This window comes from Typopeltis vanoorti, chromosome 9 (genome assembly GCF_054136105.1).
Source record: "Typopeltis vanoorti isolate ZY-2024b chromosome 9, IOZ_Tvanoo_1.0, whole genome shotgun sequence".
In the NCBI taxonomy this organism is placed as follows: domain Eukaryota; kingdom Metazoa; phylum Arthropoda; class Arachnida; order Uropygi; family Thelyphonidae; genus Typopeltis; species Typopeltis vanoorti.
This window is the reverse complement of record NC_143557.1, coordinates 57,821,252-57,837,295: the sequence shown is the minus strand read 5'-3', so window position 1 is coordinate 57,837,295 and position 16,044 is coordinate 57,821,252. Positions and strand designations below refer to the sequence as shown.

Here is a 16,044-nt window from a genome sequence, read left to right as displayed (position 1 = left end):
CTTATAGCACCATGATTGCTGTAATCCAATAATCAAAATTGCATATTATCAATCTCACTGGCTTTACTTAAATATTGACAGTCCAATTACGTGCACAGCATAGTTTATTTAATCTCGTGATAATTTGATTGTAACTAGTGATCTTATCCATGCCGTTAGGTGATACCTCCATTGCTGAATTTCTTAAACTGCATCCTAATTGTTCCAAAAAAGTTATACCATGAAGTAAACAAAGTTATTGATTACACAGTGTAATGGAACATAATAGATGCTCTTGTTCGAAACGTGACTATCGTCAGACAAAAAAATGGTCCAAAGAGAATAATCCACTTTTCGATTGTTTGAATTTACACGTTGAAAAAGTGAATTATTCTCTTTAAACCATTACTAGTACCGAATAGAGAAGACAGCGTTTTTTAGTTTAAAAAAAATCAATATAAACTGATTCTCAGCATTCGTAGACTAATGTAATTAGCTGTCACACCAAGGCATCGGTATAAATGCAATCGTTACAGTTTGTTCTTATAGGAAAGACAAGAATTAAAAGTCAATTATTGCTCAGAATTCACATACCTTTAAGCTACCTCGACAACAGTAATCGGTGATGATGCAAATATTTGGTGGATCTACGCATGCTCCAATGAATGGATTCAGATTGTCATGACGAAGATCCCTCATCTGGAAGAGAAGCCAGAGCTGTTTAGAAATGAAACTTAATTTATTGTTATAATTTAAAATCTATATTTTGCAAGAAATATAACAAACATAATATCCAAAATGACTTTGGAATTCTTGCTATTTATTTTTTTTTATTTAATTGTGTTCAATCACTGCTTGGTTTATGCTCTCAATCGATTTGTTCTTCGAGTCTTGCAGGAATGGCGACTATTGATTAAATGCAGTTCTAGACGAACAGCGATGGGTTGTGTGATGATCATCTTCAACATCCGAATACGGAGTTGAAAGGTTAGCAATATAAAGCATGCCCTCGGGAATAAAAAGATGCAACTGAAATATAAGTTTGGTCGGGAAGGGATGAGAATTAATGATTTCCAATGAAGAAACAGCTTGGTAATTTGATTGAATGAACAACAGAATGACATTGTTAAAGATTGTCAATTGAGAAAACACAAAATTACTTTTTTTTCTCAACCACCAGTCGCCTATTTGAATTTGTTGCCAATATTCGGCGCTATTAGTGTTATTTGTTTCGACTTAAATGTCATATTTATTTGTAAAAATAGACAAAGGATTAAAACATTAATGTTACAAACGAAAATAAACAAAGGAAAAATGCTTGTTCATTTTTTACGACAATGAATAAATGACGTCAATATATAACAATACTTAATTTTAAAATGTACCAATAATAATTTCCATCATTGTTTCTTTTTTGTAGCTTTCTATTCTTATTTTCCATTGTTCAGCATCCCCCTCTTGTTAGAATCTCTCTCTTTCTATCGTAGAATCTTATTTATTCCATCTCTGCCAATAGATAAAAATAAAAAAAAATCCTCCTTGGGCTTCTCATAATAAATATCTTATCGAACTACTCACCGCTTTCAGTTCTTTTTTCATCTTTCTGGTTATATCGACGCACTTTTTTCGAAGACTTTTTATTGCAAAAATGCGTCCTTTGTAGAGTCCTATTTGAGTATAGATGGTGGAATAGCGGAAGTCGGCTTCGGGATTGGAACTCAAAGAAACCTGACTTGATCTTATTAGCGGATGAAGGCTCTAGAAAAAGGAATAATATCAAATTATAAATGAGGCTCGGTTATGTATAAAATATTAATTTTAACCTCATCACTGCAATAATAACTGCTTTCACAAGTTCTATAAAATGCACTGTATTAATTTAATTTATTATTTATTTTTTACTTTTCAACAAATTATTATTTCAATGATTCCTGTTTATTTTTCACTATTAGTAAATACACCATTTAAAAAATCTTACTCCTCGGGTATTAAAGACTTATTTCTTATATTTGGTGTGTTAGGGCCCGGAAGGATGAATCAATCGACCGTGAGATGCGGTGATTGACTCAATCAATCCAATACCCTTGGAGGGTAATGGATGGCAATGCTGTAGCCAATGAAGTTCTAACTGAGGCTTGGCTATTGCTGTTACCCTCTTGCCATGATCAGAGCTTTATTTATATATAGCTCAATAACACATTATCCCTACACTGTCCTCTACAGATAACGGGAAAGATGAAAAGCATTCTTGCTTCGCCCCTTTAAGCCAGTCCTTACTTATAAGGACTATAAGTACTAGTGTGTTAGGACGAAGATTAATTTGAAGAATGATGATTCCACCCTGGGAGGTTAATGGATGGAAATGCTGTAGCCAATAAAGTTTTAACTGAGGCTCGGCTTTGCTGTTACCCTCCTGCCATGATCAGAGCTTTAATAGCTCAAAGACACCTTATCCCTACACTGTGTCCTCTTCAGATAACGGGGAATATGAAAAGCATTCTTGCTTCGCCCATCTAGCCGGTCCTTTTAAGAACTAGTGTGTTAGGATTTTGTTGCACGGCAACAAAGACAAAAGAAATAATTACATGGAAGTGTCTATCCTCGAGCGACACAAATAAATACAGAATGATGCCAGTTTTCCAATAAATGCAAAATCCAGTGTGCAATAATTTATCTTTTCACCTAAGTGTTTATTGTGAGCGAAGGAAAACTGCAGTGTTTCATTTGTTGTGAGTGGATGTGCAATCATATGGGATTAATGGACAATAGCATGCTAAGTAATCTTAGATGGGCCGTAAATACTCACTTTTCGCACCAGTGATACTAAAATGAATTCCAACTTAAAATTTACATTAACATTATAATAATATAATACTTGTTAATTATTTTTCTACTATAGTCTATCGATATATACATATGCACTCACCCTGGTGGTTTTCCCTGTGTTGGTAGTTGGGGTGAATTCATTAATCTGGATGTCTTTGTAATCAATTTTCCACAACAGACTATCGAGTTCTTGTTCATATGACCAGTTCCTAAAAAGAGTAACTGTTTCACTTAATTTTATGATAATATTAGAATTAATGGAACAAGTTTTGACTGCTTATAATTTGAACAGTAAGTAGTCATAAGGCTGTAACAGCTTCAAGATAGACTGATAATATTTTGTAATGATAATAGCTCTCCCTACCAAAATACACGAAATGGGTGTATTCAGCTCGCCCACAGTTACTAATGTATAACAAGAGATTCGTATTAAAAAACTATTCATATATACTAATTTTATGGATTAATAATATTATTCTAATATATTTGTGAAATAGCAATGAAATCCTCTATAACAATGTTATTTATATTAAATTATTATAAACTAGATTAGTACTTAATAGATAAAGTATTTATAGAAACATTAATTCGAGGAAAAATATATTGAAGGTTGAATGGATTAAAATCCTGGGAGGGTAATGGATGGCAATGCTGTAGCCAATGAAGTTATAAGTGAGGCTCGGCTATTGCTGTTACCCTCCTGCCATGATCAGAGCTTTAATAGCTCAATAACACCTTATCCCTACACTCTCCTGTACAGATAACGGGGAAGATAAAAAGCATTCTTGCTTCGCCCCTTTAAGCCAGTCCTTATAAGGACTCAGGAATATTTTGTGAATAGGAATGGAGTATCTTATTTCATTTTATTAAATTAAATCCTTCGTATAGGTATTTGTGGAGCAGAAATAAGTATTTTTCTTAGCCATTCCTTGCGGGAATACAACATGAATTCTGAAACCCATCTACAGAATGCGCGATTCTTTAACAACACATCCTTCCTCTTCTGACAGATACGTAACGATATTTCTTTCGGTCTCATATAACAGCGTCACTGTCGGACAGCCAGCACTGACATTTGTCCAAGTCAGCACAAATGGAGTGTGGTTTATGAGAAATTGGTCGATCGACAGAACAGCCGCAATATTCCGAGATCTCCCCCCCCCCCCATATCCCCTTCCTAACATGGACGTGACATGGTTTGCTGTGCGTAATTCATCCGGCTCTTCAATCACGCGAATAGTTCCCGCTTACATAAACTTTCGCTTTTTTTTTTTTTTTATTTCTTCTGTGCAGACAACTTGATTACGGTAGATTTCTTTAGTGAGTTATAAGCAAGCCGGGAAACCGACTATCTGAATTATGGCACTATCGAAAATCCGACATGTTCCATAGCGAATGAAGCAACTTGGTACGAATGAAAACATTTTACTTCTGGCTCGAGCATTCACAAACTCCGTTTTTAACCCTTTCGGCAGTTTCTGATGAATTCCCAAATTGTATCTGAAACCTACCCACAGACTTCGTGGATAAGAATGTATTCAGATTTAAATGTGAAATGCGGATTATCATTGTTACGATGTTGCCATGGAAACCAAAAAAAAAAAAAAAACGAACTTTAGCATGATTTCTGATGATACCAGGAAAGCTTACACAGCTTAATAAAATTGCAAATAGGAGTAAGTTATTACAAATATAACAATAAATCAGCAATAGGTGGAACCTTCGAAAAAGACCAAATAATCTCTTTATGAACTGTTCCGACACACAAAAAAAATATAAATTATGTCTAATATTATTTTCTATATGTATTCGTATGCCCTCACAGATATAATTAATTAATTTTTAGTGACTGTATCACCTACACTGTATTTTTATAGTTATCAGTATGGGTACAGCTCATTCTACAGTTCTTTCTAATCTATTTCCATTTTCTGTTCTTTATTCCTAAGTCTCTTTTTACCATCAATCTCTATATTACCACTTGGACAATAATTATAGGTAGTATTAGTAATATATGCAGTTTACTATCTATTATCATTACTTGTGTTGCTCGAAGTACTTGCTGCATCTATTGTATTATATTTATATTTTGATTTGTACTACTTATTCAGTGTTTTAATGTATTTAATAATAATACAAGATTACAATATTTGCTTTAATATGCACCGCTTAACGACAATGGATACTGAGAAATCATTTCTTACCTATAAGCTGCCAGAATTATCATGAGGAGGATCAGACCAACTCCGCCTGCAGTACCAGAAGCAACCTTCCAAACTGAAATATATTTGTAGAGATCACATTATATATATAGGGTGGCCATAATTAAACTTCCCCTACTCAGAGCCTTATATAGCTCGATCTAACAACCGGAATGTCACCAAATTTGGAAAGCTAATGAAGACGTGGGAAGATTCTGCGAAAATAAAATTTAGTTTGAGAAGTCGCAGACTGGGGGAAATATGGCGCTATACAATATAAAAAAGCATTAAACTGGACAGACGAATGGATAATAAACACTGAACTGAAATAAAAGATAACCTTTATGTGTCGCGCTTATAACATGGCAATAAAAATTGAACATCGCTTTAATTTAGCACACTGTATTACGGTAACTGGAGCGTATGTGTTGTCACAGACTTGTTGCCCAACTCGAGCACATTAGAGGTCACCGATGGGAAAGAGGACCTGGTTCAATGTGGCAACCGCGAAATTGTATCCTGTACACTGCATTCTCAACGGTAAAACGTAATATGTCTGAAGAAATTTTCGTCACAGTCCGTGATACGTTGTCCTTTAAGGCTGCCAGGTTCGAGACACCTGGCAGCCTTAAAGGACACGATAGACTGTGGCCTTCAGGTAACCCCACAACCAAAAATCGCATGGAGTAATATCAGGGGAACGAGGTAGCCATCGCAATTGGAAAGAAGCGACTAACCACTCTTTTTTTTTTGTGATGGAGTAGAAGCTGCTGTACCAGTCGTACAATGTGGGGAGGTGCTCCATTTTGCATAAAAATGGTCTCGTGCAGACATCATCGTTACAAAATGACAAAAAATGTTCAGCATATCGCGATATTTCCGTGTGGCAATGGAACAAGTTACTGGTCTTGTCAGAGTGATGTCCTCAAAAAAGAATGGCCCTATTATAAAAGCTGCTGTGAAACCACACCGAACGGTTATTTTGGGGGGATGTAATGGGAGTTCCTGGAGCTCGTGGGATGATTCGGAAGCCTGTTCAGATCAAAATGTGTCTCATCCCCCCCCCCCCCCACACACACACACAAAAATTTTCAAGGTCCTGTCATCGATTTCCAGGTGACCAGGACCGTGAGAGCAAATGTTAGTCGCTTGTCATAATCATCGTGTAGCAGCTGATATACGCGGCTGATCTTGTATGGATAAAATGTAACAATTTTCTGTAAGACTTTCCATACTGGAATAATTAATATCCAGTTGTTGCGCTGTTACTACCAGCAACATTTTCGTATGATCTGTCGACAATCGCGGTGGCAACTTCTTCAATTGCCCGTGGTGGTTTACGTTCTCTGCAATGTCTAACTTCCAAATCATCGATCTAACTGCTTTAGGTGACAGAGGACCTTTACGCTGGTTCTAAACTCACGAAGAGCGGCTGATGCATTGCACTCGTTAAGGTGAAATAACTTTAAACGTAACGTGCTATAAAGGTAAAGTGCCTCACTTTACCTTGCGCGTTGAACACGATTAGCAATACGAATGAATTTGTAAAGATTTCCGTTTACTTTACAGCTCTTATGATGCCAGCAAAGCTGGTGTTCAACTTCATTTTGTGCATACTGTCGACTTTCTGGGCTACAACAGCGCCATACAAAAGCCCCCTATCGGCGAATTTTCGAACTAATCCCCCCCGCGGAATCCTTCGTCTCATGTCTTAATTACTCTTCCTACCAAATTTGGTGACATTCGGTTTGTTAGACCGAGCTACATAATAGGGAAAGTTTAATTACAGCTACCCTGTATATATAAAGTATATTTAAGGAAAATATTTTACACTTCCAATTTCGATAATTAAAAATTAACGAATATTTTAAATGTGCTTGTTATTCATTCATAAATTAAGATTTAAAATTTATGATATAATTGAATTAGAACAAAAAAGATTAAATGCAAAATGAAATTTAATAAAAACACCATTTATAAGATCTTGAAGAAAAAATATAAAATTATACTAATACCAAGAAAAGAATGGTCAATTCGATGTGAATGCTATTAGTCAGAAGGTAACGGATGGCAATGCTGTAGCCAATGAAGCTTTAACTGAGGGTCGGTTATTGCCGACTATTGCCGTTACCCAGCCATGAGAAGAGCTTTTAGCTCAATAACACCCCATCCACATATTCTCTTCAATCAGATGAAGGGATAAAGAGTCAAGGACTGGGTCCATTCCCCCCCCCAAAAAAAAAAAGAATGGTCGAAAAAAGAGAGGTAACTTGCATGGTAACGGATGGCAATGCTGTAGCCAATGAAGTTTTAACTGAGGCTCAGCTATTGCCGTTACCTAGCCATGAATAGAGCTTTTAGATCAATAACACCACATCCACACATTTTCTTCAATCAGATGAAGGGATGAAGAGTCAAGAACTCGGTCCGTCTAAAAAAAAAAAAAAAAAGGTCAACATTTACTTGTTTGAAGAATTTCTACTAAATGATTTTATTAATTAAATAAATGATTTTATTATTCTTTATGTGAAATCGTGAACCTATATATTATACTATTGCCACTTATTAGCCCCAATAAAGCTTACTTCGAAACTTTATTACAATATATTTCATGTATCTTGAAATACAGTGCATAATGTTATTCCATAATAAGAATTCACAGTATCTATAATCTATGTATATTCTTGCGACAAACATCAAAATATGAAGCAGAAGACATCGAAGCGGCAGAGAAAACTTCGATAACAATTCACATCGAAGAATAAATTTCTGGGATGTATTCTCTATGCCGTTACTGTTTTATGCAGAATTTCATTTCGAGCTCTTCCATTGCATTTTCCTGTTTATGCCGTAAAACTTGTGCATTTTCAGGACCCGAATCTTTTTTTACGATTTTATTCAGGCACGTCTTACTTTGTCTTCCGATATAAGATTCTCTCTCTCTCACACACACGCACACACTTACGCACGCACAAAGGGGGAGGAAACGAACTTATAAAAGAAAGCCAACACAGTGTCTCGCAGCTAGAAAGAAAGTGTCATGAGACTTCAGACAGCGGACGTTTTCCGAATACAGGAATTTCATAAAATTTTCGATATTTCTTTTCAAGAAACGAAAGAAAGAATTAGTAGTTCGCCAACAAATTTTTTCCTTAAGGTGTTGAGTACTCATTTCTTAGATGCGTGGAATAAAATGGAAAAAAGACATTAAACACAACACGTTCGTAGTTTCAATGTCTTCCTGTTTTGCAAGAATTCACAATAATTGAAAACTTCGCGTACAAAGAAAAAAAAAAGTTTACTTTCAAGACATTTCCTTCTGCGTTTTTTATTTACAATATGCTTTTATAATATTTTACGACTCACTTTAAGATATTTTCATAATATTTCAGCGTGTGAAATATATTTTAATTTTGTCCCCCCCCCACTCCAATTTACGAAATTGAGAGGTCAGATGTATACACCAGCTTTTAGTTCCCCAGCAAGTGATTTATTAAATTCTATAATCCCTCCTCCGTGTTCAACAGCGTAGTTATATTTGCTAGATCGATAACCATGAATGATATTAAATTGCATACACCGAACAGACACATTCCCTTTACCTCAGCTGACCGGAAACATCCTGCTAACTAAACGCAAGCTCAGGTTTACCGTACCACCTTCCGTATGTCAAACCACAAACTCACGTGCATTACATGCACATGTAATGGTTCTGCCATTGCTTCCAAATACTAATATAACGTAGAACTTCTACTGGAGTTTCCAAATCCCTGAATGTTTAAATCAATGAATAATTTAAGTTATACACAACAATAATCCCCTCCCCCCGCAGCCATATTGTTATAATAATAATAATGAAGTTCGGTATTTTAGGATTTTTTTTTTTTAATCGGACCATTTCTGGGGGAAAAATTATTCCAAATGAACCTGATACGTTACAAACTTGTCTTTTATTAACTATATGAACAATTACTTACAAGAACACTTTTCATTATGGAATCCACATGCAGGTTCATCTAAAGGGGGTTCATCACCGACCCACTCGATATCATCAAAAAATTTCAGAACCTAAAACAAAAAATATGAGCGGTAGAATATTGAGCAGACAGAAACAACACACATGCAATTGTTTACTAACGTGCTACTACGCATGCTCATAAATTAAGCTACAACAATAATGACTGCATTTAGAACTAATGTATGCAATTAGAAGCCGTTCTAGCACTGAGCTCGTTTAGAGAACAAGTAATCATCTGGGAGCAAGAATTATCTTGAGGATTTACGCCCAAGATAATTCTTGATTTATGCTCACTAGACATATGGCTTTGAACTGATAATATATTTACTTATTGGCTACTTAGTTGAACGTAACAAAATATTTACTGTCATCGCTGAGCTGTTCTCCGGAATTTGAAATACTCCAACCGGATAGAGTCCATAAACTCCAGGGACGTTTGGCGTAGCTTTCCTGCCAATCAGGGTATAATTTCCTTCTGCATCCCCGTTTTCATCCATGAATACCATGTAGCCCATTGCGCCTGTAAATACACGAAGAACGTTAAGACTGCGAGCAATAAAAATACTGAATAAATTGGTTTAAATTTTTATGCAGCGATTTCTCTATGACAACACATTATTTAATTGCCTTCATGAATATTAAGTGACATTTCACGTTTAATAAATCAATAGCATGCCTTTATATTAAATGATTCCTAAGTATTTAGCTCCACACAACTCATCGCTCGAATGACATTTTAAATAAATGGCTTCCGTACTGTTTAAAATTCCAATCCATTGGAATTTTACACATTGGCATTAACTTGTCTGAACTTGCGCAGACTAGTTTGGCTCTGTCATAATAATGAGCGTGACGATTCTTTGCCAAAAGAGTCTCGTATTATTTGTAATGAAGGTTGTTAATTTTTCACATAGTTATTTTAATTAAATTAAGTTAATAATCGAGGAAAATGCAGCTAGCACTTTCATATCACTAGACCAATACGACATACATATAACACATTTTGAAATTCTGCTGTCAAAGCAACATTTAATAACTATAATAAAATAGCTTGCATATGACTTACTACTGTATGTTCTTCCTTTTATGTATTTAAACAAGTTCCTGCCATCTTCTGGATCTTCACCGTTGGCTAGACAATCATTCACTGCCCTTGCATATACATTGACGGCATCATACAAGTACGCACCTTCTGCTGGTATCTATAAATTGTAGAAAAGGAGGAAAAAGCATGAATATTTGTTATAGATTATTAAAACCTGCAAACCTAATATCTCTATGCTTAGTTTTCTTTATTATTATTATTATTGATTCATTAATTTGATAAAAAAATCCTGAAAAGGATATCTATTAACCGTCCTCTCATAGGTACAATTATAATTATACGCTGGTATAAAACATTGCTGCATATCGTAAGTATTATTTGAAAAATCAAAAATAAAAAAAAACTAAAGTAATTATGTTGGATTTATGCATTCTCTTATTGTAAGTATTTTATAATACGACATTTTAACCTGCAAAGTAGAGAGAGTCTTTAAGGGATACATGGAATATTTACTGTTTTCAAAATTGATCATATAAATCTTAATAATCCAATACACGAGACAATAAGCAAGTAGACAGTAAGACGCTAATCTAAAATATATTCGTAACAATTTGCACGCAGTTGACAACAGTCGTGTCTTTAATTATACATCATAGTAAAGCTGATTCTCTTGTTTGGAGAAGATTGCATTTGTGGGTAAACAGGAAGGAAACTGGCCAAACAATGGGGGATAATTCTTGACAAACATTACGAATGCATATCTTTCAGAGTAGTGCGTGAATCTAATATAATTATTACTTCTTGGATACAATTAGCTTATCGAAGTTAACTAATGATGATGAATAGTGGTTACGTGATACGCAAACTTTAATGACGGTTCGTAGTTCATTTTTAATGCTTTATTGTTAGCTAAATAAATTAGAATAGCTACTTAGATAGCTATTAAATTTGGGAAACTACTCAAATTAAATGCAATGCTAAATGTTAATTTTCAAATTATATTATCTCTTTAAGTTTAATTGTTGTCGAACACAATTAAACTAATTGAACTCTTGCATAATTATTCTTTCTTTTAATTGTTCCATTTGTTTTAGAATTATTGAATAAAAAGCAGTTGTTTTTAATTGTTACACGAACTGTTCTTTTTCACTATTGCATAAAATAGTTCATTTTATTTGTTGCATAAACAGTTCTTTTCACCATTGCATAAAATAGTTGTATTACAAACAATTTTGAACAAAAAATACAATGAGAATTATTTTGAACAATTACTGTTAAACAGCTATTATTCAATAGATAAATTTGTTTTGAACTGCTATATTATCGTTGTTAAATATAAAAACGAATAACGTGTCTATAGTGTAAGCTATTTATTTGGTTTCTGTGAAACGTAACTGAATATAAGAAAAAAATAAATAACGTCTCAGTACTATTAAATATACAAGAGTCTCAAAGGTTAGGTAGGAATCCTACGCAACTTTGCAATCATGCTTTCTCCTTAGAGATTCAGAAAACTCTGTAAGAAGGTTGTTATTTAAGATCCTGTCAGCGTGATTGATATTGGGTGATAGAAAATAAATAAATAAAGGGGCAACATGAGTTTTCAAAAGACTATCCAGACCTGATATTGGTATTCATGACAATTGAGGGCAATGCTCGCTGTTGGAAATAGAAAATTTTCTTTCACGAATCATGTACTCGTGGCTTGTAAGATCCAAGAGATTACGATTTTACAACATTTGGGCTTCTGCGCCGAGATCCCCAAAGCTTCAACGTAAAAAGAGAGGATTCGCTTACAAATAAATAAATGGCTGCTTCTGTCAGCGATCGGAAGCTTCTTGTACAAAATAAGGCAATGCAGTTAATGCATTTGGATAGATTTCTGTTTAATACCAATCTTAAGAACATCACTAGAAAATATGGGATAAAAATAAAACATCATTTTAAGAGGTTTGGCATTAAAGTTGGAATAATGCATTCTAAAAGCGAATTATTTCTTTGAGTTGTCACAGAGTGTGGTTTCGTTTCTGTTAAAGGAAAACATAATCGGAAAATGCCACTATTAAGATTTCTAAAAAGAACAAAAGGCTGTAGAGAGAACAAATGTAACTGACTTGGTAAGAATTGTCTGCATTTCAACTGAAGAACTCCCTCTTCACCGATATATAAAGAGGTATTCCGGTCGACACGCTTGGTTGTACAGCTAGGAAGTATTTGTGGCGGAGGTCATATTTTATCTGAAATGATTGTTTGTGTAGCTGCGAAAAAAAAAGGGCTTCTGTTAAAGATTTCCCACGACGAAAAAAATGAAATCCTTTGCGGCAATGGGATGCTGAGTGACTCATCCCAAAATCGATCCTTCCATTTATAAAGAACACGTGATTACACCCTGTTTTTCTCTTAAGTTGTTCAATTCTCCTCAGGAGGTATTTTTTGTGATGGGGGATTCAAGGGGAACCAAAGGAATCTTTAGTGTTTTGTAAGATACTTCATCCATACATGGAAATATTCCACATTTCTATAAATTTCTATTCGAATGGAGAATTCGCCTGAAGGAGAAGAAGCCGAGACCTGTTTTGTCAACCCTTCCCACTCATAACAGTATGTATTATTAGCTGCATAGTATAGCACCTACAAAAATTATATGAAACTGTTGTATTTTCAGATGTAATTAATCGACATCTCAATGTTTTTTTTTCCCAGTGGATCGATTGATTCGTCCACTTCTATGATCATTATTGCAGCCCTTTCATGTAATCATCACGAGGCTTTCCCACCATTCCAACGAACGACAAGAAGGCTCAATGGGAGCCCCATTAGTTTTCTTCTATAGATTTATCGGAGATGCTATCATTGCAATCAATAACAGCTATGAGTCGATACCACCAGTTACCTGAGATACGATCGCTTACTTGGATCCTATCAAAGAAACTATTTTCTTCAGAGAGAGAGAGAGAGAGAGAGAGAGAGAGAGCTAGCACTTGGTAGAGAAGAAATGAATCTGCCCTGTATCGATCATTCGCAAGATACACGGAGGTAAAAGGAATGATAGATAGTTCTCCTGCTGTTCTTTCTAACAAGACTTTCAAGATAATAGTGGATTTAAGCGCCCCTTACTAGAGAGAGAGAGAGAGAGAGAGAGAGAGAGAGAGAGAGAGAGAGAGAGAGAGAGAGAGAGAGAGAGAGAGGTGCTTCCTCTGAGGATTACGTGTAAGAAAATCATTATCTCGTGCCTGTCTCCACTTATCCATTTCTGTAGTTTTCCATTTGGGCTCTCCCCATTCATCTGTCCATTTGTGGGATGAAGCTCTTCAATAATTTAACGATATGAAAATTGAAAACAGACAATGATCTCCGATTGCTTAAACTCCATTCTCTCTCTCTGTATGTGTGTGTGTGTTGATCACCTATTTGGATATCAAGTCTAACGTGATTTCGAATTTTACGTGACAGACACAAAAAGTCTCAGAAATACTTCTTTTAAAGTGATTTAATAATCATGACCCACCCGTGATTTGACATCAATTGAAACGGCGGATGTCGTTGAATGGGGGTAGCAATATTTGTATTATTTTTTTTAGTATCTCGAGAAATGTGTTATGATTTTCTGGTTGTTCTCTTTTCACTGTTTCTGTGTATTTTCGCTTACGCTCAGATGTAAATTTCCTCACCTCGATATGCCTTTAAATATCGCGATATGAAGTCATAAAAGTTCTAGAATATCTAATTTGTTTTAATTCTACATCTTTTAAAGCTAAACCAAAGCCGAGCTGCAGGTTTAAATACATTTCTACTTAACTGCTTATTCTCTTCATTTCCAAAGTATCCATGGTTACAAAACTAGATTTATATAAAATGCAGTTTTTTGAATACGAAAATTACAAAGTTAGAGAGAACAAAATCATTTACTCATCTTAACGTTTGTTCATCATGTTAAGATGAACAAATACAAAGATATTATGTTGTTATGATATTAAGAACATTCGATTGTGATTCACTACGGGGGACTGGGTGTCAGTCCTTTCTTAACGCCACGTGCGTTGTGAAATAATGGTTATCACTTAGAACTAATGATTACAGACATGTCAAGAGTTTCAGAAATTAAAAAAAAAAAACTGAATCGGAGAAATAATTTGTTTCTTTCATTCTCATCCACACTACGTTCAGGCCAAGATTATTCCGATACTCACACGCGCGCGCGCGGTATGGATTCTCACAATCATCCAAATTCACACGCACGTGGGTGTCTTTCTTTTGCGAATTGTCGTAGACTCCGTTTAAATTAAATCACGTGATACTAAACAAAACTAAAATAAAACGCTATAAACAACATCGATAAAGATAATAAATCAAAACGTTAAAAATGGTTTATTTTGATTCCAGTTTTCTCAGCATCAGAGTTGATTTATGACCCCTTTTATACGCGAGTACCCATTACAGACTCCACTGTTTTAAGAGGCTGCATTTTATTAAGCAATAAAATTAACCATAACAACATTTGATACAGAAATAATGCTTATCTTAGAGTTTTTATTAGCGAGTTGGCACCACGATATTACACACGATCGATAGTGCAACAAGTTGCGTTGCTTACAAATCCCACTTTCTCAGCATGTTTGTCAGGCCAGTGAGCAGGAATTCCTTCAGGAGTTCCGGAGTCTTTCCGTTTCGGTTTTGTAGTTTTTAATGATTTTATATTGCTCGTCATCAAAACTCATTGTTCAGTCTAGAGGATCTGTTTTTCGAGGGGGGGGGGGTTTAGACATAGTGTCTACTAACTTCAGTTACCCAATTCGCAAATGTCTGCTACATTGCAATGTACATTACTAGGGCAGAGTTTTTCCCACCTCAAACTCGGCTTTTTCATCCCGTAAATCACCCAAAAAGAACACACCCAATTAACAGACATAATAACATTGGCCTCATAGCCTGAGTTGCTTCGGCCATAAAATCCAGATAACCCAAACCAATCCTTCGGTGGGAAGGATTCGAACTCATCTAGTACGCAGAGCCTTTATAATGCTGTTCACTTGAAAAATCGGTATCCAGTTTTATAGGTGGAGGAGTTTCCCCATATGGAAACCTAGGTGTTCAACATCATCAAATTCCTGACATATACCCTCAGGGGAGGGGTGTACAGGATCTTATGATAGTGACAGGAAAAGTAACATCATTACTAACTTCCTGTCAATAATTTTCCTCCAGATTAGCCTACTATCTGTATAAGAAAATCATTGGCTTAGAACAGGTCTTCTTTCTTTCTTTCTTCCAAGATACTTTTTATGTATCAATCTTGGTCTTCTTCTGGCAGAGAATACTTGTTTTGCTAATCTTTCCTCGCCCATTCTGTTTAAATGACCATACCACTTGAGATTAGCTCTGCTAACGCATTCCTGGATGCTGACAATGTCAAGTTCTTTCCTAATATCCTCATTTTTAATATGATATTGCCACTGATGCCATCTGTTCATGCCTATAATCTTTCTCAGGACTCTCATATCGGCGGTCTCTAGTCTTTGGTCAAGCGTTTTACTTCTGTTCCAGCCTTTCAATCCATAAGTTAAAATTGGTTTGAACACTGTCTTGTATACAGCTAATTTAGTGTTCCGAACTAATTTCTTTCTTATTCCATATGAATTTATTCAATTGTCTTCCTACCATACCAGCTTTGCTGATTCTGTTGTCTATTTCCATATTTAATTTACCATCTTCAGTAAAAATCCTGCCTAAGTAGCTGAAATGGTTTACTTATTCCACATGTTCCCCGTTCACAACACATTTGACATTTTCAATGATTCTGCCTATTTTCATTGTCTTTTTAATGCAGACCTTCATACCATATCTATTACAACAGTTATTCACTTTAGTCAGGGAATCTTGAAGACTTGTAGCGGATTTATTCAGAAGTATAACATCATCTGCATAAAGTAAATAATTGAGATTTACATCGCCAAATTTGATATCGAATTTAATGC

At 35.2% G+C, this 16,044-nt stretch overlaps 1 protein-coding gene across 1 annotated transcript in view; it reads right to left on the bottom strand.

Annotated features, from left to right (window-relative positions):
• Nucleotides 1-16,044, bottom strand: part of LOC150103068 (guanylate cyclase 32E-like) — a 188,015-nt gene that overhangs the window by 89,883 nt on the left and 82,088 nt on the right. Inside the window, exons 5-11 of the mRNA XM_090398083.1 lie at nucleotides 10,091-10,226; nucleotides 9,390-9,544; nucleotides 8,984-9,074; nucleotides 5,010-5,082; nucleotides 2,906-3,014; nucleotides 1,558-1,737; nucleotides 574-678 (exon numbers count right to left, since the gene is read on the bottom strand). Coding sequence (XP_090254209.1) covers nucleotides 574-678; nucleotides 1,558-1,737; nucleotides 2,906-3,014; nucleotides 5,010-5,082; nucleotides 8,984-9,074; nucleotides 9,390-9,544; nucleotides 10,091-10,226 — 849 coding nt within the window. The remainder of the gene's footprint in view (nucleotides 1-573; nucleotides 679-1,557; nucleotides 1,738-2,905; nucleotides 3,015-5,009; nucleotides 5,083-8,983; nucleotides 9,075-9,389; nucleotides 9,545-10,090; nucleotides 10,227-16,044) is intronic.